The sequence below is a fragment of the Rutilus rutilus genome, assembly GCF_951802725.1.
Source record: "Rutilus rutilus genome assembly, chromosome: 16".
Lineage (NCBI taxonomy): Eukaryota > Metazoa > Chordata > Actinopteri > Cypriniformes > Leuciscidae > Rutilus > Rutilus rutilus.
The window spans coordinates 11,578,981-11,604,676 of NC_140224.1; the positions used below are offsets into that span (position 1 = coordinate 11,578,981).

General features: G+C 35.7%; 1 protein-coding gene across 2 annotated transcripts in view; it reads left to right on the forward strand.

The window, feature by feature from the left end:
• The window catches only part of drosha (drosha ribonuclease III), a 47,607-nt gene that overhangs the window by 4,182 nt on the left and 17,729 nt on the right, over window positions 1–25,696 (forward strand). Inside the window, exons 4-24 of one of the 2 annotated variants that reach the window (XM_084433818.1) lie at window positions 236–377; window positions 1,907–2,067; window positions 3,205–3,285; window positions 4,183–4,269; window positions 4,964–5,050; window positions 5,686–5,757; window positions 6,048–6,129; window positions 6,226–6,297; window positions 8,164–8,333; window positions 9,394–9,518; window positions 11,218–11,317; window positions 11,544–11,651; window positions 12,365–12,472; window positions 15,247–15,385; window positions 15,472–15,532; window positions 15,723–15,782; window positions 15,992–16,091; window positions 17,469–17,571; window positions 20,775–20,845; window positions 23,578–23,622; window positions 24,919–25,076. In XM_084433818.1, the coding sequence (XP_084289944.1) occupies window positions 236–377; window positions 1,907–2,067; window positions 3,205–3,285; window positions 4,183–4,269; window positions 4,964–5,050; window positions 5,686–5,757; window positions 6,048–6,129; window positions 6,226–6,297; window positions 8,164–8,333; window positions 9,394–9,518; window positions 11,218–11,317; window positions 11,544–11,651; window positions 12,365–12,472; window positions 15,247–15,385; window positions 15,472–15,532; window positions 15,723–15,782; window positions 15,992–16,091; window positions 17,469–17,571; window positions 20,775–20,845; window positions 23,578–23,622; window positions 24,919–25,076 (2,132 nt within the window). The remainder of the gene's footprint in view (window positions 1–235; window positions 378–1,906; window positions 2,068–3,204; window positions 3,286–4,182; window positions 4,270–4,963; window positions 5,051–5,685; window positions 5,758–6,047; window positions 6,130–6,225; window positions 6,298–8,163; window positions 8,334–9,393; window positions 9,519–11,217; window positions 11,318–11,543; window positions 11,652–12,364; window positions 12,473–15,246; window positions 15,386–15,471; window positions 15,533–15,722; window positions 15,783–15,991; window positions 16,092–17,468; window positions 17,572–20,774; window positions 20,846–23,577; window positions 23,623–24,918; window positions 25,077–25,696) is intronic. The other variant, XM_084433819.1, reaches the window with a different exon arrangement.

Below are 25,696 nucleotides of genomic sequence, written 5' to 3' on the forward strand. Positions count from 1 at the left end.
GAAAGAAAGACATGAATATGTTGGATGACTTGGATGTAAATTATCAGGAAATTTTTATTCTAAAGTGAACTAATCCATTAAACAAAATTACACACTACACCTTTAAAATTTGCACTATAGATGATCCAGAAGAGTTTTGTACCAAATATTGTGATGGTGTTATGACCAAAATACATCAGATACTTTGACTTCAGGAGCTCTTACTTATCTTTCACATGTTATTGTTCATTCGTAGGGTGACTCTACAGTCGTGGGAACCAGTAAGTTGAGAGATCTGTACGAGCGCTTTGAGGAAGAGCTTGGCCGAAGGCAGGAGCGGGCCAAATCCACCAGGCCTAAATGGGATCCACCCAAGACCAAACTGGACCAGGATCAGGGTATCGTGTCCCAAGATTTTGCACAATTTACTCTATAATATTTACCAACATAATATGGCTCAAATCCATTTCTAAACAACTCGGTTCCATATATAGTTTCCATACGAAATATTTATTTTATAATTCATAATATTGTTTATTCCATTTTTTATTTCAATCTGTATGTAAAATAAAGCAACAAAAAAGGTTTTGCTTGAATTGGAAATGTAAAAAGAGTCATTTGAAAGCCACAAGCATAGTCGAGAGGAGTAAAACTTCCCAGTGCTGTTATACTAAGGGTGTTGAGGTGAAAGGTGAAGACATGACTAAGTGGTTCATATGGACTTCAAAACCGAATGAGGGTTTCATCCTGTCTGTTAAAGGGTCATGAGACCCCCTGTTTCAGCACCAGTTGCTACAAAAAGTGCTACAATCCACAAAAAGGCTTCAAATTCAAACAGTTTTATTTAACTCAAATTAAGTTAAAGCATCAAAGCTTCCCACACACTGCAATTTACCATTACACGTAATAAATTTGAACGTTTATTTTACATGTTTTTTTAAGCTCACCGTAAATTAAACATACTTTACTTATCCTGTGACAACTACAATTTAATGCAAAAATAAATGCACATCCGCTCACATTTGTACTCTTCATTGAAAATAAATGTATTCACTGTTGCATCTTTAATAACTTTTGAGGCCTATTTTGCGCCGTTTGATTGGATATATAATGGAGCCATAAAGACCGATTGCAGCCACAGTGTGGATGAATTGCATTTGTCGAGGACTCAGGATCTATGGAAGAGAACTTATTACTCTTACAAAGCAAAAAACAAACACTGATTTTGATCCATCAATGCAGGGTTTCTCAAACTCGGTCCTGGAGGGCCACTGTCCTGCACAGTTTAGCTCCAACCCTGATCAAACACACCAAACACACACATCTAGTGATCCTGAAGACATTGATTAGCTTGCTCAGGTGTGTTTGATCAGTGTTTGAGCTAAACTCTGCAGGACAGCGGCCCTCCAGGACCGAGTTTGAGGAACCCTGCGTTAATGCATCTCTTACAGACACCAATGAGTCATCGATGTAATATAGGTGCAAGAAAATATCACATCCTGTGGCGCAAACACGAAGATTTTAAACCTGGAAAATGAAAATAACACTATACTTGTTGAACGTCTCTTAACGTCCTGATAGCAATCAATAATTAAAGTTGTCTGAATATTGTATGTATGTATATCTTCTTTGGAAGTCTCAGGACCAAAAAAGGTTTGTCCAATCATTGCGAAACTGCACAGCCTAGCTTTAAAATTAAACAATTAAAACTAACGGATGGTTGTTACATGGTCTTCTATGATGTGCAACACACATATCCTTATTAAAATCTCAGAAAATGTGGTTTAGTGTTTCATGACCTCTTAAGACCTTAAAGAATATTATCAACGTTTAAGCAGATGTTTAAGACAAGAGATTGTTTAAGATGAGATTTTATACAATCAAAAATGACATGCTGTAAAAGATGATTGTCGGTTTGTTTTAAAAGAAGAGAGCTCCAGCGAATCAGAGTGTGAGTCTGATGGAGGTGGTAGTAGCTGCTCCAGTAGCTCTGACTCTGATGTGTTTGATGTCATCGCTGAGATCAAGAGGAAGAAAGCGCACCCTGACCGCCTCCATGAAGAGCTGTGGTATAATGACCCCGGACAGGTATGCTTCACCTTCACTGCAGACTCTTTGCTGAGAAATTTTGGTTTTATGGTATGTTTTGCTCAAATCCATTTTATAGGGGTCATGAATTGAGAAATCTAAATGTCCTTGATCTTTTTGACATGTAAGAGGTCGTTGTACTATAAACATATCCTGTAAGTTTCAGAACTCAAAACTTCCTCGTAAGTTAAAAAAACAGCTTTTGTTGAAACCAAGCTCCTAGAAGTAGACGTTACAAGACGTTTTGCCAAGGTGTGGAAAAACATAGTCTTTGCATTGCCCTTTTTGTGATTATAACATTAAGAAAATGTTTCAACTATGTAACAAGATAAATACCTTTCTATATTGTCTTTGTTTAAACACTAATATAATAACTACTTTACAAATACTTAATTATAAATAAAGATGATTAATTACCAAGCTGTTGCAGACTGGAGTATCCTTAGAATTTGATCTGTAGGTTGATTAGTTGGCTTCCAATTCAGGATCAGACTCTGGTGGTTGTTATTTTCAAAACATTTCCACGTGTAATGGTGGGAATGTTGAAAATAATTTTAATATGCAAAAATTATTGTTACCCAGTCATAGCAGTGGGCGTTTACTTTCAAAACTTGTCAAATGCGGCATCAAACCGGAGTGTCAAAAATGAGACAGAAAATAGCATATTTCTTCTAAATTAGGATATTTAAAAAAAATCTTGCTAACATTATAAGAGGACCTCCAAGAACATTATAAGATTTAGAAAAGATGCTGTTCATGACCCCTTTAAACTAGTGATGCATCAAAATGAAAATAACTAAAACCAGACCATTCTGGACACTATAGGCCAGAAAATGAATCCAGAAATACTAATTTAAGTTTTGGAATAACTAAACAAATTCTATTAATATTATATTTGTTATCAATAAACACTTTTAACTGACTTGCTCTGCAAGGTTCTCTTTAAGCAATAGTAAACATCTATGCCACAGCCCGTGATGTTCACTCAGAACTGATTTCAAATCTGGAGAGGAAAAGTAATCTAAAGAGTTCCTGAATTAACCACTAATTCTAAATTGTTTAATGTAAGTGTATTTCTATGGTTTAAGATGAAGTTACATGTATTCTTATTTTCTTGATCATATGCTTAAATCTCAGATGAATGATGGACCATTATGCAAGTGCAGTGCCAAAGCCAGACGAACTGGAATTCGACACAGTATTTACCCTGGTGAACAGGTATAGGCCTACATGCCTTTGAGTCACCTCATCTGTTTTAAAAACCTAGTTTAGAATTTGGTTAGACGCTGTCATATGCATTGAATGTTTCTGAAGTTTAGAATTAATAAGACAACTGGAGAGGAAAAAAAAAAACGTCTGTAGAATATGAAAGGCGCAAACAATATGGGTACAGGAGAGAGAAGCTTTAGAAGCTTGTGCTGAGGAGTTAGAAAAAAATGTAATATTCTGAAATGATAGTTGTGAACCCTTAACAATGATCTAGATTTTTACATGAATGGGCTAAATGATTGCGGGACCATGATGTACCTAGGATTGCGAGCACTTGGTAGTAAATACTCTCACATGTAGTACTTTGGTTGAACTCTGCATCGCCTATCAGCATAGGCTTGCTGCTGTAGTCGGTGTTACCGGCCGTACAGCGATTACATTACCTGGGCACTGCCCCCACTGCCGTTTTTCTTTTTTATAGAAGTAAAAACCGTTTAGTTCAGTTAGATAATCGGATGCTACACTTATAAACTTAGCTGCAGAGTTGCAGCACAGTGCAGCAAGAGTCGGATTTCACTTGTTGTGTCAGTTTATTTGTAGGATACTTCACAGAATTTTAGCTTTTTTTTGTTATTTAACAAAAATGTAACAATTTTGTTATTGTTATTTCTCATTTTATTTTAGATGTGTACCTATATGAAGAATTTGACATGCAGTTGCACAAAATAACTTTTAATGTAAATTCTAGACATAATGGTGATTACAGTGTTATCATAATTGTGCTGTTCTTGGTATTCAGGTTTTTTCTGAGAATAAAATGTTGTGTTTAACCCTAGCATTTTGAAATGTCAGTCACCTGTCTGGGATATCAAGCTGATTGTATTGGTGATTCTCTCTCTCTTACAGCTGGTGAAAGAGTGTCGTCCGATGAATAACAATGCCGGCAAGCTGTTCCACTACAGAATAACCGTGTCCCCTCCTACCAACTTCCTGGTAGGTTTCTGTGCTGTCTTAAAGGGTTAGTTCACCCAAAAATGAAAATTCTGTCATTAATTACTCACCCTCATGTTGTTCCAAACCTTCGAAACACGAATTAAGATATTTTTGATGAAATCCGAGAGCTTTCTGACCCCCCATAGACTGCAACGTTATCACCACTTTCAAGGCCCAGAAAGGTAGTAAAGATAGCGTTAAAATAGTCCATGTGACTTTGTGTTTGTTTTTTTGGGCATAAAAATAGTATTCTTGTCACTTCATAAAATTAAGGTTGAACCACATGGACTATTTTAACGCTGTCTTTACTACCTTTCTGGGCCTTGAAAGTGGTGATAACGTTTCAGTGTGGGGTAAGAACAATGGTGTGCACAGACCTGGGGGGAAATCGTGCTACACGACCGGAACGGGCACTTTTGCTTTCACGATTAAAGGGGCAGGGGCTCAAGCGCCCCCTGTGCACAGTACACCACTGGGTCAGAAAGCTCTCTGATTTAAAAAAAAAAAATCTTCATTTGTGTTCCAAAGATGAACGAAGGTCTTGCGGGTTTGGAACGACATGAGGGTGAGCAATTAATGACAGAATTTTCACTTTTGGGGAAACTGTCCCTTTAAACTAACAAATTCAATCAAAACATTTTTATGTTTTCATATTGTTTCTACCATTCAATGTAACCGTTGCTCTCTCTTTCAGACAGATAGACCCACGGTTATTGAGTATGATGATCACGAGTACCTGTTTGAGGGCTTTTCCTGCTTTTCTCACACACCACTTAATAACGTAAGCATACGACTGCTGCATGGTTGCGTTCAAACTAGATAACCACACCATCTACTTACGTGGTTTATGTAATAGTTAAAAAAATAATCTAACCATGTCATGATATACACAAGGACAGCAGATGAGCCATGCTGCGACTGTCAGTAAAGCAAACTCCACTAATAGAAATTACATCAGCAACACATAAGAAGTTTTTCTGCTTATAACTGTAGTCCAACAGCTAAAATAACTCTTGATGTTCTAGTTCATCATTCACTCATTTATATGATATTTCAAACTCAAATGACTTATTTTCTTCTGTGGAGCACAAAAAAAAATGTTTAGTAGAATGTTTGCAGTGCTTTTTGGTTCTTGCATACCTTGAAAATTCTTCTGTGCTGTAGATCTCTGATTTTAAACTTTTGTGAATGTCTCGCCTAATTGACTTGTGAGTGAATTATTGTGGATTTTTTGTTGAGGGAAGTGTGAAAAGGAGGTTCAGTGGCAATTGACAACATTCCACAGATACTGTTATATATCATCAGTTGTATTTAAGTTCATGAACTCAAAAATGCTTATGGAGTAAAATCAGTATCGATGGGGGTGAGTATTGATGAGATTTAACATGCCGACATGTGTTTTCCTCCCTGTTTTAGATCCCTTTGTGTCGGGTTATTCGCTTCAACATTGATTACACCATCCACTTTATAGAAGAGATGTCACCTGAGGTCTGTTATCAAATTTGACACTGTCCACATCTTCTCCAGTTCAAATGGTTATAATTTGTTATAACTTTCACTTTATATATACAATTAACATTCTCATAATGAGACAAACATATCTTGACACTTTTAACTGTTAACAATTATTAATGAAAATGGATTTTATGGCAATTTCATTTTCTTGCTGTCCTTACCAATCACTTTGTAATTTGAGTGATACTTTAGACATCTTGGTTGTTTCTAGCACATATGAAGTGACCCAAATGCTCTGCTATTGTAATGTTGTGTTTGACCAGAACTACTGCGTTAAAGGCCTGGAGCTGTTTTCCTCATACCTCTTTAAAGACATCTTAGAGTTGTACGATTGGAACCTCACAGGTAACATGCACACACAGCTATACATAAACACATTATTGGCCAGGGGTGCAAACTCCTGCCATATAGCCATAGTAATATAGTTTTGCTGTCGTCCAGGTCCTGAAGAAAACGGCCCCTCAGGTTGTCAGAAGTTTCATTTCATGCCACGGTTTGTTCGGTTCCTCCCGGGTGAGTTTTAAATGCCCCTCTCTCCAATTGATTGATGTTGCTTTGTGATTGTGTCAGTCAAACAGCTTGTTAAACTGGGCAAATACACTACAGCTGAAAGTGAACATTTCCTCATATGCAGATGCCGAATGATTGGTAGATGGCTGATTTAAAAGTCTTAAAAAATCTAAATGTAATTTTGCTAACCATTTAAAAGACATTTACTTGATTGATTTTTATTTATTATTACTGGCATTCTTTAAAAAAATATTTTTTAACAATTTCTTTGTGTGAACTTATGACTTAAATGGAATGACTAATGACAGAAGCAATGTAAAGCTGCTATCCACTTTGTAAAATAAATTATGCTTTTTATATCAGATAAAATCTTACTAAAGTTTTTGTGTAAAAATGTTATCAATTTTATGATAACCCTACAAAGCAGACTGTATCATATTTGATACACAAATTTCTAAGGCCTCTAAATTCTCAACATGTTCTACTACAAAACAATCTACTACATGCCTTCTGTTGTCTGATTGATAGCAAAAAAGCCTTTAGTACACGTCTTTTTGCTGTGAAATCTTTACTGATATTATTTATAAAGTAATCAAGAATATTTTTTATCATTTTAGTATTATTTCAAGAGAAACACTTACTAAACTGAATTAACTTGGATTTAATTGATTATCCATACATCGGTTTTAGAAAAAACATTTAAAATTTTAAGTGTCAAATATAATACAACAGGCTTTTGAGGAATGTTCAATCATCATTGAATTGCATTGCATTATAAAAAAAAATAATGGGGCTAGTCCTTTGATATGCCCCATACGACTTTGTTCTAATAGGTAATGTCCAATAAGGAAAACACTTTATCAAAAAAATATATATATATAATAATAATTTGGAAGCCACTTCAAGAGTGTCACAACTGTCAATTGGGAGAAATTAGATGTAATAAAAACTATTATTACAATGGGGGGGGGGAGTTAATTCGGTTGTAGAATGTGGTTGTGACTCCCGTGAATTACTGAATTGTGTGTACAGAACAGGCTGAAGCTCTAAACGGTGAATTGACAACTGAATGTGTACGTGGCCTAAATCACAGACAGTGATTTATACCAATTGGGACCTAAAGCAGTAAACAATAAAAGGGGCCCAGAAATCTTAGTGATTTATAAAAGAAATTATGTATGACTCTTACTTACATGGAATACAAAAGGAGATGAATCTAATGAATGTCCAGTTGGGCAAAAAAAAATGTTGGCCAGTGTCTGCAAAAAAAGTTGTTGGTGAAAGTTAATTTAAAGTTGTAAACCAAACTATATTTAAGTAGTTTTACAGTAAAATCATAGTGGTGGAGATTAACCTTTAAGGGTGGTTTGAAACTGCCATTGAGCACCAGAAGAAGAATATGATTGAAAATGAATGTGGTGATTTATCAGCGAGCTGCATGTAGTTTTTTTTTTGTTGACACTCTCAGTGCTTTATAAAGCGTTACAGTGAATCATGATGTGTTGTACTGAATTAACCCATCAGCATATTCATTGTATTATCTCCTTTTGAGTGCTGCTGGGGAAAGTAAATAAAAATCGTAAAATATGGAATACATTTATTTATTTTTTGACATGGTAGTAGTAATTTGACAAGATTCTTGTGTAAACACCAATGAGCTTTTATACAAATGAAACCCACTGTTTTATTCAAACTTCGATGAAGAAATTTGGTTGCCAATTCAGCTTAATAATGTGCATGTCCACACAAGGTGTTTTAAAATATTTTTTTGTGCCCAAGCACCAATGTTGTGAGGGAGCGAATTGCTCCGTTTATTATAAAATTATAATCCTGTTTACAGTGGTTTCCCTGTCTGCTCATGTGTGTCAGATGGAGGAAAGGAGGTGCTGTCAATGCACCAGGTACTACTGTATTTGCTGCGCAGCAGCACGCCTCTGGTTCCCGAAGAGGAGATCGCAAATATGCTACAGTGGGAGGAGCTGGAGTGGCAGAAATATGCTGAGGAGTGCAAGGGCATGATTGTCACCAACCCTGGCATGGTAAAACACATTTACACAAGTCAGGAGCAGACTGAATATTTAAATGCCTCTGTGAGATAATGGCACAGAGGAAGTCAATGAACTTTTTTCAATATGATGAAACATTGTGGAATAAAATAAGAAATGGGTGAGATGCGTCTGTGAATAGAGTCTTTCTACACTGACATCAGTAGCTAAAAACTTTCTGCTTAAAATATTCTGCGTGTCAAAAGTGTGCATTAATGCCCATCCAATTTTTCAGTTTAGTTGATCTGGGAAATATTTTTTTTCATAGGGATCTTAAAGTCTTTTGGTACATCTCAATCAGCTCCTTAGTTCAGTAGTCAGGGCACTGATTATAGTGTCGGCCAAAAAAGTCCCTAAAAAGTCCCACAATGCACCCTGAAAACCATGGGACATATATGGTGCTCACTGTGTTCCCCCTTAACTGAAGTTGCACACATAATTACACGTGAAATATGTTTTTTAAAATACAAACCATTATTTAATTATATTTCAGCATAAACATACATCGATAGACAGGTCTAGCTAACACATAGCAAAGTATTTATCATATTGTACTTTAAATGGCATTAAAAAATAATGTCAGAAAGATCTCAGTTCTGCTATTGTTTATAAATACCAGTAGTGATGGTGCACATTGAGGGCATTGTCATGTCATGGGAAATAGTCACTGAGGTCCCAATGTGTAGTAAGCCAGCGTTTTATATTGTCCTTACCAGTGCCCGAATTCGTGAACACGATATACTGATTCACGGCCTACGAAGCTAAGGAGCTGATTGAATCTCACCCTTTGTTAAAGCGTTATGAGCTATGAACCAAGCCAATCAGCAACGAGGTGAAAAAAGTAATACAAAAAGAACTACTTCACTGAAGGAATTAACTACAACCCCACGCATTGTGAATGGTAATTGAATGAAAACTGACATTTTCATGGGAGAAGCCGTTTACAGCAAGGCTCTTTTGGTGCAATTTGCAACCTGACTGTTGCAGTCTATTAGTTCAATACCGCTGTCATGTCTTTTAATGTGTTTTTATGTGTGTGCTTATACTCACACAGAAACCCAGCTCTGTGAGGATTGACCAGTTAGACCGCGAGCAGTTCAACTCCAGTGTCATCACTTTCCCCATCATTGTGCACTTTGGTATCCGACCTGCTCAGCTTAGCTATGCCGGAGACCCACAGTAAGTGTGACGAGTACTCGCCACTAGGGGTGTAACAATATATCGTGTCACAATATATCGCAATACAAAAATGCAACAATATGTATCGTGGACAGTGAGAATATGTATAGTTCACCCAAAATGAAAATTACTGTGTGTGAATAAATTCAAGTTTACAGAGTTTTAGTGTCAGTACTACATTAAACTACTATATACACTGTTGAATATAATGAATAATAATGCAAAGGGGGAATATTTGTGGGTCCTGATAATGCCAAATGTCTGATGTTACCAGTAAAAAGTGTCCTACATTATTTTAAATATAACTAGTCAGTGACAGAGTGCAGCATATTCATCTAAAATAATTCAGTATTTTCAGCTTCAGAATCATGAATATTTTTATTCTGGTGTCTCTTGTGCTGTGCATTGGGTTATCAGCACAAGTCCAAGCCTATTCATTTACACACCCAATGTAATACCAAATTTAGCATTTTAAACTACAGTTCATTTTTTGCTAACCTTTTATCATATGTCTTGGAGTATCGCAATAATATCGTATCGTGAGTTCAGTATCGTGATATGTATCGATCGAATCGTGACATGAGGGTATCCTTACACCCCTACTCGCCACTTCTCTTCTTGCTTGTTAGGTTAACTTCTGATGGTAAAGGTTTTCTGAAGTGTTTCTTATAATTAGGGATGTGCGCCACATCTAATTTCATTAAAGTTTAAACAGAAATTTTGCAGCTGATTAGTCTAACAAACCCCTAGAAGAAAAAACTGTGTATCCATTTGAAAATGTCCTATTTAATATGAATCAAACAGACAAATCCCACACTGAATGCCACTGAAAAATAGGCCCTAAATAGTTCATAAACATAGTTTCCCTTTCAAACCTGTATAAAATGTCATACTTCTATTGTCCCTCATAACCGGTAGTATACCAAGCCTATACGAAAGTTCATCTTCTGAGTGAATATTTCTCTTGAGCCCACCGCAAGCTGCACAGATCAAATGCATCCAACTCAAACCTTTTTCAGTTCAGGGGAAAAAGGGAAGAGTTAAAAAAAATATTGAGTTATCTCAAAAGATAATAATTTATCAGTTTTTTTTTTAAATTGTGAACTTATTTTGCTCAATTTATAATAATATGTATATTGCTTTTGTGATAACGCTATTCTGTAAAATAAAGTTTTTATGAAAATAATTTATTTTGCAGTACAACTGTAAAATTACAATACTAAAATTTAAATAAAATCTTCAAGCTTTTATTTTGGTGAAAAACTGCAGGGAGCCCTTGAAGATTCTCTTTTGTTGGCAAACCTTTCATTGCAAATCTGGTGAAATGGGTATTGCATGTTGCACTCCCAAATGCATGTTATAAGCGACCCAAACTCAGTAAATCTGCTGATCCTGACACTGGATCATGAGCTGCTTGTGTTTAAATGAACACAGTGCTGCACTTCACTCTGAAACACTTTTATTTATTTTATAAAAGAGCAGCCTAGAAGTATAATTTGATAATTTCACTAAACCGTATCACGATTTCCATTTTATTTTGATTAATTGTTTATCCTTAATCCAGCAGTTAGTTAGTATTAGTTTGAATTCTATATATGGGATTGGCTCTTTTTTGTCCATGAGTGTCATGAATAATGATTTTTATAATAATATAATGATGAAATAGATTAAATGCTGCTGATTACTGCTTTCATTGCAGGTATCAAAAGTTGTGGAAGAGTTACGTGAAATTGCGGCACCTGCTGGCCAACAGCCCGAAGGTTAAACAAATTGACAAACAGAAATTAACGCAAAGGGAGGTAAGTGTCTGCGTGTGCTGTTTATGTATTTAGAAATAGCTCATGTGACAGACGCATTAAAATAATAAATATGGCCACGATGGAAGGGTAGCATGATTTACTTTTTGTAAAAAAAAATTATAGATTTTTTTTTTTTTTTTTTTTAATGCCACATCAAGGCTGTGCATTACATGTAATTACATTGTCTTAATGGTGTGAATACTGTGTCCAAAACTGTGATTTACAGGAAGCTCTGCAGAAGATCAGGCAGAAGAATACGATGAGAAGGGAGGTCACAGTGGAGCTCAGCAGTCAGAGTTTCTGGAAGACTGGTATCCGCTCTGATGTCTGCCAGGTATACACACACACACACACACAAATCAAACTTTGAATTTTTCTCCAGATAAACTTGCACATTTGAATTTAAAACTGTTCATTTGAATTTAAGATTTTAATAAAAACAGTGATTTTATAAATTACTTGTATGTATGTATGTATATATATATATATATATATATATATATATATATATATATATATATATATATATATATATATATATATATATATATATATATAGTGAATAATAATAAAAATATTCTTCACATTTTGTTCTGTTGCAGCTCTATGCTAAAATGTTTTAAATGATTATTATTTTACATTTCTGTCACTTTACTCATTATTCTGCTTGTCTCAAAATTAAAACCATTTTTAGAAAACTCACTTGAAAAGTCAAAAAAATCGATAGGACAACTACTTGATTGGCATTTCATTGCAATTGCGGACTGTATTATAAATATGCATGAAAAAAGACAAATGATTCATCATTCAAATCTTGGTAATTGAGTTATCTGTGAATTGAGCAATATTTAAATTAGTGCACTAAATATTTAAATAAATAATGATCTGGATAAAATATTTATGTCCATATTAGAATATTTATAATATTATAATATTTTATTTTTCTGTTTTATTGTAGATATTCAATGTGTTGTGCAAAACACTTTTCCTTGCACATGCTGTTGTCTTAAGAGTGTTCAGAGGACTTAGGTTTTGCTTTTTTTGCAGCACGCAATGATGCTTCCAGTTCTCACCCACCACATCCGCTACCACCAGTGCCTGATGCATTTGGACAAGCTGATCGGTTACAAGTTCAAGGAACGATGCTTGCTGCAGGTGAGAGAAAGTGTAAAGACTTTTGTAGGGTTGTTTTTCTTCCTGTGATATTGTGTGTTTTTAGCATGTCTAGGAAAATGTCATAGTACTTGGGCATTATATCCTTGGGCTTATGATACGTTTACATGACAACGATGTACTAAAAGTGGAAAAGTTTTTCCTTTGTGTTTTTCGCATACAGACGACAACGTTGTCAAAATGATAAAAACAGTGTATTATGCATGCCAGGCCAGTAGTTGGCATTCAGTAGTTGGTCACTCTGTGAAGATGCTACGCACCTATAGACTAAACACGTAGTACCGTTTTCTCAAATTCAAGATTTTGTAGTTTACAATAATGGTGTCGTTTTTAAAAACTTGCACTTTGAACCCCGTTTTCAAAAGTTAGCCCTCAAAACACTGTTGTTGTGTATATGAATGGCCTAAACACATTCAAATTTCTGTTTTTATTTGAAAACGGTGGTTTTGTAAATGGCCCCTTAAGCCCCTTCACACAGAGATTCCGGAAAATACACGGGATTTCACTACCAGTGATTTTCCGGAATTTGTGAGTGCGTTCACAGTAGGGCTGCACGATACTGGGAAAATATGCGATATGCGATATTGTTGTTGAGTATTGCGATAACGATATTTCTTGCGATATAACATTTCCCCAGAGAAATGCAATTTTTATTAAGTTTTTTTTTTTAATCATTTATACATGTAATGATCATACTAAAATAAACAGGTAGGCTAATAGATATTCCTCTGATCTTCTTTCCTCTGATCTTCATTTTTTTATAAGGAGTTAACGTTACACATGCAACACTTTGATTAATGGTTGTCTGTGAGACTCTGTTATTGTTGGCATTTCGTTACCAGTTTTGATAGATTTGGGCTTACACTTTTTGAAGTCTTCATATAGTTCCCTCAGGTTGCGTTCCAGATGACTGTGGAGATTAGTTTCCTCTCAACGTGGCCAACATTTTTCGGCACGACTTAGTGACACCGTCACTTATGTTCACATATCATGTTTTTTTGCACGTGCAAATTCGTTATTTCAAGTGCAGGCGCGCAGTAAGCGCGCTCAGATGAAAGCACATTTTTCCAGGCCCACCTATGCCGCGACAAAATGAGATGAGAACATCTCAACTTTTCAGAATTCTGCAAGCTCACGCAGGTCATGGTTGCATAGCAACGACAGACGCAAGCGCTTGTGGAAAGAAGGACATAGCAGTGCGTCCGCGCTTTCCATGCGTTTTTAGACACGATAAGTGAACGGCCCCGGTTACACAGTACCTGCATTTATGACACGTCTTCTCTACTGAAGCCAGAATATTGCCATATTTCAGACGTACAGTTCTTTTTAGGCACAGGTTCTTCGCTGTTGTCATTTTGCTCACTTGTCTCTACTCCCGCCATTAGTTTTTATTTTCCACTCTCTGCTCTGAGCCACTAGATTCCCCTTTGCGCTCGATCTAGCCAATAGCATAATAGCACCTACTGGGGAGGCGGGTATAAAGATAGTAAGGCCCCATTTGATTGGTCGAATTTGGATAAACAACCTAACGTATGCATGCATGCATCACACAAATGCTTGGCATATAAAATAAATGCAATTTATCGCACCTCTCTGCGATACGGATAGGATGTGATAACTCCTGTCAGATGTCAGTTCTGCTGATAACTCCTCTTCGTCATTTCTACACGAAGACGAGTCCATACTCCCTAGTAGCGCCACTGGGTTTACCGAGTGGCTCGTTCCCCATATGCTGTAGCATAGGTTGTAGAAAGGCCTGTGCAATGGCATGTGTGTCATCACTACGACACACCCCTTACGGCATTAGTCCTGGCTTTTGTTCACACGGGGCAATGTTATTAGGTCCCCATCCCGGCAATGTTACTAGGTCCCCATCCCGGCATCAATCCACGGGACATGTTTGCGTTCACACAGAAGGCACTCTAGCAATTTTATGGCAATTTCCCAGGATCAACGCGCTGTGTGAATGGGGCTTTAGATATCAAACCTGAAATTACTTGAAAACAAGTGTGAAATCAGCTTGGTGGAATTAAGGCTACGTCTACATTAATCCAGATACATTTGAAAAATGCGTTTACGTTTAAAAACGTTCTCTATCCATAGTACCGTTTTCAGGTGTTTTCCAAATGAGGATCCAAAAACAAGTTGACTGTTAAAAAGACCAGCCAAACATCAGTTAACAAATAAATATTCATTAAATAGTACATTTGTTAATGCATTCTTATAGTAATTTTGGAATAAATGTAAAAAATGCTAAGAAAGTACTAACTTGATGAGAAATAAACTTTTAATACGTATAACATTACATTAGCAATGTTAAAATGCAAAATAGTACTATATTTGTTGTTTTTTTGATAGTGTAAGTCTTTGATAGACTATAAAAAGACTAACCCCTGGACTAAAATGCATGTTTGAGTTGTTTTACCTGAAAGAAACTTACACTGACATCTTAAAATATGTCGGTGTCATTGTTTTGTCTCAAGATGCACATCAGTAATGTTTTTTTCTAAGGCTAATTGAACTAAGGCCTAATCCTGGCTTCATCTAATCTTAACCCAACAACGTGTTAAGAACTGAAAACTGTTCTGCAGGATCAATGTAATTACAACTATGTGTTAGCATGTAGCCTTGCTTTAAAGTGTTTAATGGCCATAAAAGTTAATTATAGCAGACTGTGTTCAACAGCCAGTGCTGTGATTCACATCAGGTCTTATAATTCTCACTTTATTTCTCTTTTGCTTTTCTTTCTTGCTAAGTTGGCAATGACTCACCCCAGTCATCATCTTAATTTTGGGATGAATCCTGACCATGCTCGCAACTCTCTGTCCAACTGTGGCATACGCCAGCCCAAATATGGAGACCGGAAAGTGCATCATATGTACATGAGGAAAAAAGGTTTGCAAATCTCTCTGTTCATGTATGTGAGAGCATTTCTTTGAAGAAGTCCCACTCTGCTGACGGTTCTGTCCCTTTTCCATTAGGAATCAACACCTTAATCAATATTATGTCACGGTTGGGCCAGGATGACCCATCACCCTCCAGGTTTGTGGAGTTTTTTTATTTATTTTTTATTATTATTATTTATTTTTTTGTGAAAGAAATGTATTTGTTGTAACTTTGTCCATTTAGTGTTAATCAAATGTATATGTTTTGTCCATGAAAAGGCATTATAACAACTCAAACAAGCAAATAGGTGGATTTTGTAAATGTCTGATCCCAGTGTCTTTAACAGAATCAATCATAATGAGCGGTTAGAGTTTCTTGGTGATGCAGTTGTTGAGTTCCTGACCAGGTGAGATCTCTGACCTTTCACCATTGCTATACATCTGTGGCTTCATAGAGCATGTCTCACTGAGTTTAGCTTTTAAGTGATTTTGAAGTTCTTGAAGTCTTTATGATTTTAGAGCTGTTTCACAGATTGCAATCGCAGTCTGTTGTTCTCTCAAGCTTTCGTTTGTCTGCCTGTTGTAAGTCTTATATTTGTCGTACTTTCTTTTCCAGTGTGCATCTCTACTACCTGTTCCCAAGTCTGGAGGAGGGAGGACTCGCCACATATCGCACAGCAATCGTTCAGAATCAGCATCTTGCTATGCTTGCTAAGGTGACTGTTTACTAGATATTCAAAGCTGTGCTTTTGGAAAGAAAGTGTAATAAGTATTAGGGCTGCACGATTTGGGGAAAATGTCATATTGCGATAATAGAGGTCAATATTGCGATTGCGATATAATAAACAAATGGTTTCAACTTTCATGAGTCAACTTGCTTGGTTCTCAAGGAAAATAAATGCACACACAGAAAAAAAAGTTCTTTAGTCAAGAGCAGTGAGTGTTTTTCTCTGTTCCCTCTGTTCTTTGATTAACTTTAGCGACAGATATAATTAGTGGCTACTGTGTACTGTCCCTTTAAGACCAGTCGCTGCTGTCAGAGACGCGGATCTCACACGCGCCTCATTCTCTCACGAGTCACAACTCTTCACGTTCATCATAAGACTACTCTTATGTTATGAAGATACTCGACAAAAAGACATTTTGGCATAATTGTGTGTGTTATTGTTCGTTCAAGCTCGAAAGAGAACTGTATTCTGGCATGCTGTTTTGTGCGCACGCACGATATTAGCGCGAGTCTTTCTGTCAGGACATTCACAGGCAGCGCGGTCATTTTGGCATACATGTGTGTTGTTCGTTCTACCGCGAAAGAGAACTTGATACTGGCGCGCTGTCTGTACGATACTGGCGCGCGTCTATCTGTGGGTCGTGTGTGTGTGTCAGGAGGACATTCACTGACAGCGCGTTCTTTTTTGTCTTATCGCGCATGAATGGTTTAAAAGTATTTGCATGAATAAGAGCGGGATCATGTAACACTAGCCAAAGGATGCCAAAAATTAACAGATGCTGCGTTAATTGCGTTAACAGCGCTAATTTGTTTATTTAATATAAAATCGCAGCATTTTGCGTCATATAATCGCGTAGGCTTGACATCGCGATTGCGATTGTGATACGATTAATCGTGCAGCACTAATAAGTATGTTCGTTAAGCCTCTCTCAAAAAACACACACTGTAAGGCCTGGTTTCACAGACGGGTTTAGATTAAGCCAGGATTTGACCTTACTTACTTCAATTAGCTGTTATTAACGTGCCTTAAAAAAACATTACTGAGGTGCATCTTGAGACAACAATGGCACTGACATATTTTAAGATATCTCAGTTAGGGATTCACCCAAATGAAAATTCTGGGCAGAAACCGCAAAATCTGGATGTTCTTGGCCGAGAACCGAAATCAAAACCGAAAATGCTTTCTAAAAATGATATATTGCTTATTTAAAATTAGCTGATTTTTCTATAATTGTATTAATGATAGATTTTTTAATGAAATTCAGTCATTTTAATGAATTTTTATTTGAAGGCATTGGTGAGTGCATTTAGCACATAATTTCATATTTGTGTTAATTTAATCTTTATCATTGTTTTGGATCCCCAGAAATTGGAGTTGGATCGGTTCATGTTATATGCTCACGGCCCTGACCTTTGCCGAGAGTCAGACCTCCGACATGCTATGGCAAACTGTTTTGAAGCCCTGATAGGTAAGTGCTTTCTCATGCATGTCTGTCTTTATTTCATACTGTATTTCAACACACTGAGGTCAAAATGTTGCTTTTGATATGAAGTCACTGAAAGTACTTGATGTGCTTGTTAAAGAAAGTTAAGTGCAATAAGCCAAAAAAAAAAAAAAAGGTTACACGTGTATCTGTGGTTCTGTGAACTCTGGATCACCGCTAGAGGCAGTGCAAATCACTAGTGTAGTGGTTTTTAATCCTGGACCTGGCGACCCATCATTCTGCACATTTTGTTTGTGTCTCTTATCTGACACACTTAGGCTATGATCTGATTTATTTATTAATTTTTTGGCTGGTCATGTTCTTTTTTTAAAATGTTGCCAGTATCCGGTTCGAGTCTGAACAGGTCACGATCCTAAACTAACCCTCACACGCAAAAGAACAATAACAAAGACGGCACGCAGCATGGAATTAACAGAGGTTACTGAAATCAACATTTACGTGTTCATATATAAGGTGATGTGCCGCGGATGTGCGCCGGCTATAAGGAGGAAGCAGACGAGGATGAGAAGTTTTTCTCGTACAGTTTTTCCTTACATTTGGTAACACTTTATTTTACAGTGTCCTTGTTACATATGCTACATGTACTTACCATAGTAATAACAGTAACTTGTGCATAATTACATGCAACTAACCCTCAACCAAATCCTAATCCTACCCTAACCCTAGAGTAAGTACATGTAGTTGCTTAATATTACTCAGTACTTAAATATATAATTACACTGTAACAATGACACCTTAAAATAAAGTGTAACCCTACATTTTTGTTTGTATAGAGTTGTCTCTGTAATATTTATTAATATTACAGCTCACCATCTCTCCACTGACTAGCTTGGCTCCCGTCTTCCATATTCACAGAGTTGACCAAAGGACTACCAGTATGTAAAATGTGTGCAGAATTGTGACGAATGTTGATCTAGAGTTGCATGAAATCAGACCTGTATCCGATTTAGGACCACACATAGAAATGTCCAAAATCAGAATTGAAAAGATCTGGGCCCGTATTCATAAAGATTCTAAGAATCCTCTCAGAAAACTTTTAATTTAGCTTAAAAACTTTTATGTAGGAGTCTTAGCTTAAGAGCGATTCGGGACCGATCTGAGAGCAACTCTGAGTAAGGAAAATACAAAAACTTAGTGAGAAGGCGGGGTTGACCCCGTTGCTATGTATGACACAATCTTTTGAAGACTGTGATTGGTTGGTTGTCCAAGAAGAAAAAAAAAAAGTGATTTTAAGTATAGGGTCTATTCTAAGCCTCCACTTTGAACTTACATGCGTAATTTTTCCTATTTGATCGTTCTCTCACACACACACACACACACATTATATATGTGTATATAAATCCTTTTTTTATTTACCATGCTGTTAATTTCCTATAAGGTATTTGATTGCTTAGAATGATAAAAATTGTTCCACTCTTTCCAGTTACACTGATTGTTGGCATGTCTATTTAAGTGGTGGTTTGAATGTTGGTTTTAATGTATCAAACATGGAATTTTCCCAGTTGCCAAATATCGTAATGTAGTGATTACTTTCATTTCAGGCGCTATGGCATTTCTGCGCTGTGTCGGAGATATTAGCGTGTCTCTAAAAAGATCAGTCACAAACATGATCCCTGCACGATCTAATCTAAAGCGTCTTATTAACTCACTGTCATCCATTGTCTGCAACACATTTCTTCTCCCTCTTCGTCTTTCTGCCATTTTCTCCTCTGCTAAAGAAACTCTTAAGCCTCTTAAAAGTCCTCGTCCGTGCTCCTAACAATTTTGACCTTAAGACCTCTTTTAAGGGTTAAGATGCTTTCTGAATTACTTTTTTCTTTACTAGGAGTTTTTCTTTAATTTTAAGAGTAAACGCCCACATTTCTAAGAATTTTCTTAGAATTTTGTCACTAGGAGCTACTCTTTGCATTAAGATTCTTTATGAATACGGGCCCAGATTCATGTGGTTTGTGCTGTTATGAAAAAAAAAAGAAAAAAAAAAAGTATTTTGAGTCTATATGAGCAAAAAAATCGGACTTGGGACACCTTTCCCTGCAGTCTGACCGTAGCCTAAGTTCAGCTCATGGAGCTGTTACCTAATACCTGGTGTGTTAACTTCACTGGTGGATGATTGAAGTGCCAGCTAGTCGAGAATATATAACAAAGTCACGACTCATTATACCGCAGCCTACATATTTAATACCTGATGGGAACTTCTAATATAATGTTTTCCTATTAGTAGTAGCAGACTTTTCTTCTATACATGATTAATTATTCATTTCAGCAAATGTGGTATTTAATTTAAGCCTAAAAGTTGTAGTAACCCTTTACAGTAAGGTTGTATTTGTTAACATTTGTTTATGCATAGACTAATTTCTTAACATTACTATGTGTATATGTTAGTTAGGTTAACATTAGGTTAACAACACTTCTTGGTTTAATTTGTATTCTACACATTATATATACACAGAACTCCTGTGTAAGTTTGGATGAGTAAGAGACAGTCTTTATTGAATTCATCTGTTTGAAGATAGTGAGGTCATTTCCAGAGCAAACGAATATTCACTTTTCACTGAATTTAAAAATTGTAGCTTTTAGATCTATACTTTTTAAATGTTTTTTTAAAAGAAAACATTCTTTTGTGTTCACCAAGACTGTATTTATTTCGTCAGAAATAGTCAAAACAGTATTTTTGTAAACAGTAAAATATTATTTCAATACAAAGCTACTCCAGTTTTCAGTCACATGATCCTTCAGAAAACATTCTAATACCAGATCTAATACATTCTAAAACTGTAGAAAATCAAATCTGATTTGCTACTCATAATTTTATTATTTTCACAGTTAAAATAAATGGTTGTTCTGCTTAATGAAGGGTGTGTTTTTTTTGTGTGTTTTTTTTTTTAATATAATTTATTTGAAATAGAAATATTAACATCATAAGTGTCTCTATGGTCACTTTGATCAATTTAATGTGTCCTTGCTGAATAAATGTATAATTTCTTTAAAATTATAGCGATCCCAAACTTTTGAACGGTGGTGTATTTGTTTAATTTTTGTTTGAGTAAACTTGAACTCTTTGATTTTAAATTTGATTTGCTTTAGCACAAAATGAGACAAAATTATTTTAGTTTGTATTTTTTATAATTCAGTATTTCTTCTGTGGTATTTTTTATTTAATATTTTAGGGGCCGTTTACCTAGAAGGTGGTTTAAAGGAAGCCAAACTACTCTTTGGGAGACTGCTGTTCAACAGTGAGGTGAGTTAGTTTTTTTTTTTTTTTTTTTTTGGGCTAAACCTGGTTTGCATTAAAAACAAACATTTGTAAACTTGGATTTACATAGTTTTGGTTTGAACATTAAGGGGTTGAAGTGTGAACCGTTTAACAGGTTCCCAGGGCATGCTTCCTTGTGAGGTTTATTTGTTTGTTTTTGCAAAATGGTCCACACATGGGAAGTAGGTTGATAACATAACTGCAATAAAGTAATAGCCTATAGTTAACAATCACTTGTTTAAAAAGTGCCATGGGAAGTCAAACTATCTTTACTTAAAATGTTCTTATACTGAACATGTTTATTTCCTGTCATCTCTTGGGATATCTTGGGATAACTGAAAGCAGGTTTTTCCTAATATCTTTCATTATTAGCAGGACACATTTTGTACATATGGAGAATAATTCAAGAAGGTCCATACTTTAAAGCTCTTGAGTCTTGATTCTAAATCTAACTTGTTCTTGGCCTTATGAAAAAGTAACCGTTCTTGTAATTGTTTATCCATAGCATTTTTTACAATAAGGATACAATTAGCCTACAGGCAAGACCACTGATGGCTCCTCATTACCAAGCTTAGGCCAATGTTAACTTTTTTTTTTCTTTCTTTTTTTTATCTATAGCATTTGTTATGAAAAACAGCAATCCACGTGTTTAGAAACTATAAACATGCCACAGTTTTAATATAAATCTTTTGTGAAAAATCTATTCCCTTAACAGATTCTTTGGTTTGACTTTATTTTGATGGTCCCTTTAACGCATTCTGTTGACTATAAGTAACGTTGCAACTACATGTCTACTTACTTTCGTTAGAGTGGTAGTATAGTATTAGTAGACTGGTAGGGTTAGGGATAGAATGAGTTGATATGTAGTTGCAAAGTTACTTAAAGGCAGTAGAATGTCTGTTGGAGGAGCATCACAATAAAGATTTAGCAGATATTATGCAGACAGTCTATTAATACTCTAATCATGGGATTTAGTTGACATGTAGTTGCAAAGTTACTTATAGTCAACAGAATGTTCAAAAGGGACCATCAAAATAAAGTGTTACCGATTCTTTTATAAATTCTACAACAAGTTAGTCAAAATTTACCACAATAAATACAATAGAACGTGATAAATTCTAGTCATGGTGGTTATGAGTAGTTTAAAAAGTTTTATGTTGGTGCAGGAGGATGGTGATCATGCAAATTTAAACAATTGGGCTTCAGTCATATTGCGCATAATAATTGATTCGTTCAGCTCGTATAGCTTATAAAAGCTCCAAACATGTAATGTATACAATTAATTAATAGTCCAATTCTGTTTCGTTTGGGCAGTCAGAGTACCGGCAACATGTGAGAAGTGCCGGTACACAAGGAAAAAGTGAGGGTACACTACAGATTAAAATATAGAAGTGCGTACCGGCCCACTTTCAGCACTGTTTAAAACTGATTCAGTTTTGGGGGGAAAAATTTTTATCCAAGTTTGAAGGATAGTTTATAATAGTTTTATAACTTTTTGTCTCTCTAAAATATATTTTTCCTACTTCTTCATAAGTTATTTCTATATTTGGGTTTTTCTCCTACCAAGACTCTTGAAACATCCCCAGTATAATTTGTATTGTTAAAATACTTTTTATAAGATGTAAAAAGAAAACAAATCATGTCTGAAATCATTGGTGTTTCATTGGTGTTTCTTATGTCACAAACTACCTTGTAACCAATCACGTCAACGTGCCGGCGGGCTTTAGCATATTATTAACTATGCAGGGGAGTCTCAAGTGAAGCCAGGTATATTTTTCTGTTGATATGAAAAATCAGGTACATTTAGCAATATAGCGGGTGAAATATGTATATGATGTATATCACGATGTTATGATGAACTATATGCCTTTCTCTACTGACGTTCTGAGTTTCTAAGGATACTGACTGTTAGAAGGCAGCTGTCTGACTCTGAGATGGCGAACGGGAACATGGTTCGTGTAACATTAGCAGCAAATTATTAGCTGTTTGATAAAGTAGTCAAGCCAAAGGCTATCATATTAATTACCGTTACATGTCCGTCGTTGTAAAGAGCGATACAATTGTGCAGTTTTTACTACAGTAACTTGAGTAACTGAGTGGGTCTGAGCCGGTGTGAGTGAGTGGAGGCGGGGCTAATATGCATATATTTCTGGTTCCACGTATGCTAAATAAAGCAAGGGTGTAGAGTTACATTCAAGCTATTTTAAGGCATTAAGAAAAAACATTTTTTTCGCAGGAAAAAAACATTTAAATATGTAATTTTGGTGATCAAAGATGGATTTTAAGGGATAAAATTATCGACTACATGGGGACTTTAAAGCAATTATTTTGTACTCATACTGCTGTCATTCAAATGTTAATGTTATGGTAGAGAACAGTCAAGTTTTTTCAGCATAGTTACTGTTTTGTTATGATGAAAATGAGAAGCACAGCAGAGTGATAGCTCGAAGAGCACAAATGTAATTTAATATGATCTGCGAGTAACTTTATTGGTGTCATCAAATCAGTTAATTGACTGTTGCCTAAAAATAAAAAATAAAAAAACTAATCACACACAATACCACAGGGGAAAAAAAATTGTCCATGACTCAATCTTTATTCCAGCATGTGATAAATGTTTTGTCATAGAAGTCTGAATTGTCCCTCATATACTCAGATTCTTCTCAAGTGGACTGTCATCTTTTATTCAGTTAATTTCCTCTCTCTTTGTCTTTCAGGACCTGAGGGATGTTTGGCTCAACTACCCACCTCATCCTTTACAGGTGTGAGCAGACTTGATTTTTAATGTTTGTCATGTACCAGTGTTAAAACACATACATACACATTCATCAGACACTTGGGTAAATATCTAGAAAAATAACAAAGTGCAGTAAATAGTAAAAATATGTGTGCTACAAACCAGTGTGTTTATGTTTAAGATAAATAAATTCAACTAATAAATGAAACCATGATAACAAATTACACTTTGCAAAATCAAGCAGCATAATGCATTCTTGTGTGTACAGATAAAATAACTGGAAGTGGCTGAGACCAGAAGCCTCACACATTCAAGTTCAAAATGGCTGTGCCTGCTCTTACATTAAAAATAATGTGTGTGTGTGTGTATATATATATTTATATATTTATTTATTTATTTATTGTTTCAATATTTGCTAATGTTCATTTGTGCAGGGCAATTTAAAGGCAGTTTACCCCAAAATTAATATTGTCGTCATTTACACACCCTCTTGTTGCTCTAAACTCTTAAGTCTTTTATTTATCTTTGAAAAACAAGTGAAGATATTTTTAATATTCTGTAATCATGTTTGTCAATCCATTGAAAATCCATGCAGGCAAACTTTTCAAGCTTCAAAAAGTACATAAAAACATTGTACAAGGAGTCCATATGAATTGAGCGGTATAATCCAAATCTTGTGAGGAGACCAAACTGGAATCTCAAACATGCATGCTTGATGCACAGGGGAATAACAGGGTGCTTGAAATAAAACTGCCTAATTCATATGGATTTTCTTTCTGAACTTTTTTTTTAAAGCTTGAAAATGTTGATTGCCTAGACTTTTAATGGATGGACAAAAAAGAAAAAATATTATATGAATGAGGTCTTATAGGTTTCAAACATGAATTAGGACAACATTTTGTACTGAGGAAATAGAACTGAAGTTTTATTATAAACTAATGACATTTCAGCTGTTTTTTTGTTTTTATTAAAGAAAACTGGTAACAGTTTACAATAAGGTTCATTAGTTAACCTTAGTTAACATGAACTAAGAATGAACAATACTTCAGCATTTATTAATCTTAGTTAATACTAATCTCAACATTTACTAATATGTTATTAAAATCAAAAGTTTTATTTGTTAACATTAGTTAATGCACTGTGAACTAACTTGAACAAAGATTAATAAATACTGTAACAAATGTATTGCTCATTGCTACAAAAACTAATGAACCTTATTATAAAGTGTTACCAGAAAACTGTAACATTTATTGTTTTAATAAAGTAGTTCAGTTTATTTAATGCATGAAAGCTCACACGTCATGTTCTGTTGTATGTTTAGGTGCAGGAGACACTGACAGACAGGCAGTTGATCGAGTCGTCTCCAGTTCTGCAGAAACTCACTAGTTTTGAGGACGCCATTGGAGTGCTGTTCACTCATGTCCGTCTCCTCGCACGGGCCTTCACTCTGCGTACAGTGGGCTTCAACCACCTCACCCTGTGAGTGCTTCAGTGCGTCTGGGACTTTGTAATGATATAATGTATATAATGAACACTCACTTAGCGACTTTATTAGGGACACTTTACTAATACCGGGTTGGACCCTCTTTTGGCTTCAAACCGCTGGTTACGTATGTAATCGTGGTTCTGTGAATTCCGGATGACCCCCAGAGACGGTGTTATATGTTGGTACCGCAAGGGCATTGCTAGGCACGACGCGAAGCAAATAGCAACAGAAGTTACATTATTTTGCCATTAGATGAAGGCAAAGACTGTCTTTATGAGTAAGTGAGTCAGTAGAGAAGATTTTTATATTGAAAGGACTGAAACTAACACGGAGAAGCGAGACGTAAGTGACAAATGACTAGCATGTTAGGGCACGGGAAACCCCTTAACTGTTAAAAGGACAAGATATGGAAACAGACATTCAAACGGATTTTTTATTACGAATATAGGACTGACCTGGTGGAAAATGCGATGTCTACTGTAAATGCAGGTACACTCACTTACTTGATCTCTCACAATACTCTATAAGCTTCAATGAACAATATCAATGAGAACATGTTTACTTTGCTAAGAGTGGTTGCTAGGGGTGTTGTGTAGTGATACATAGAACCGTT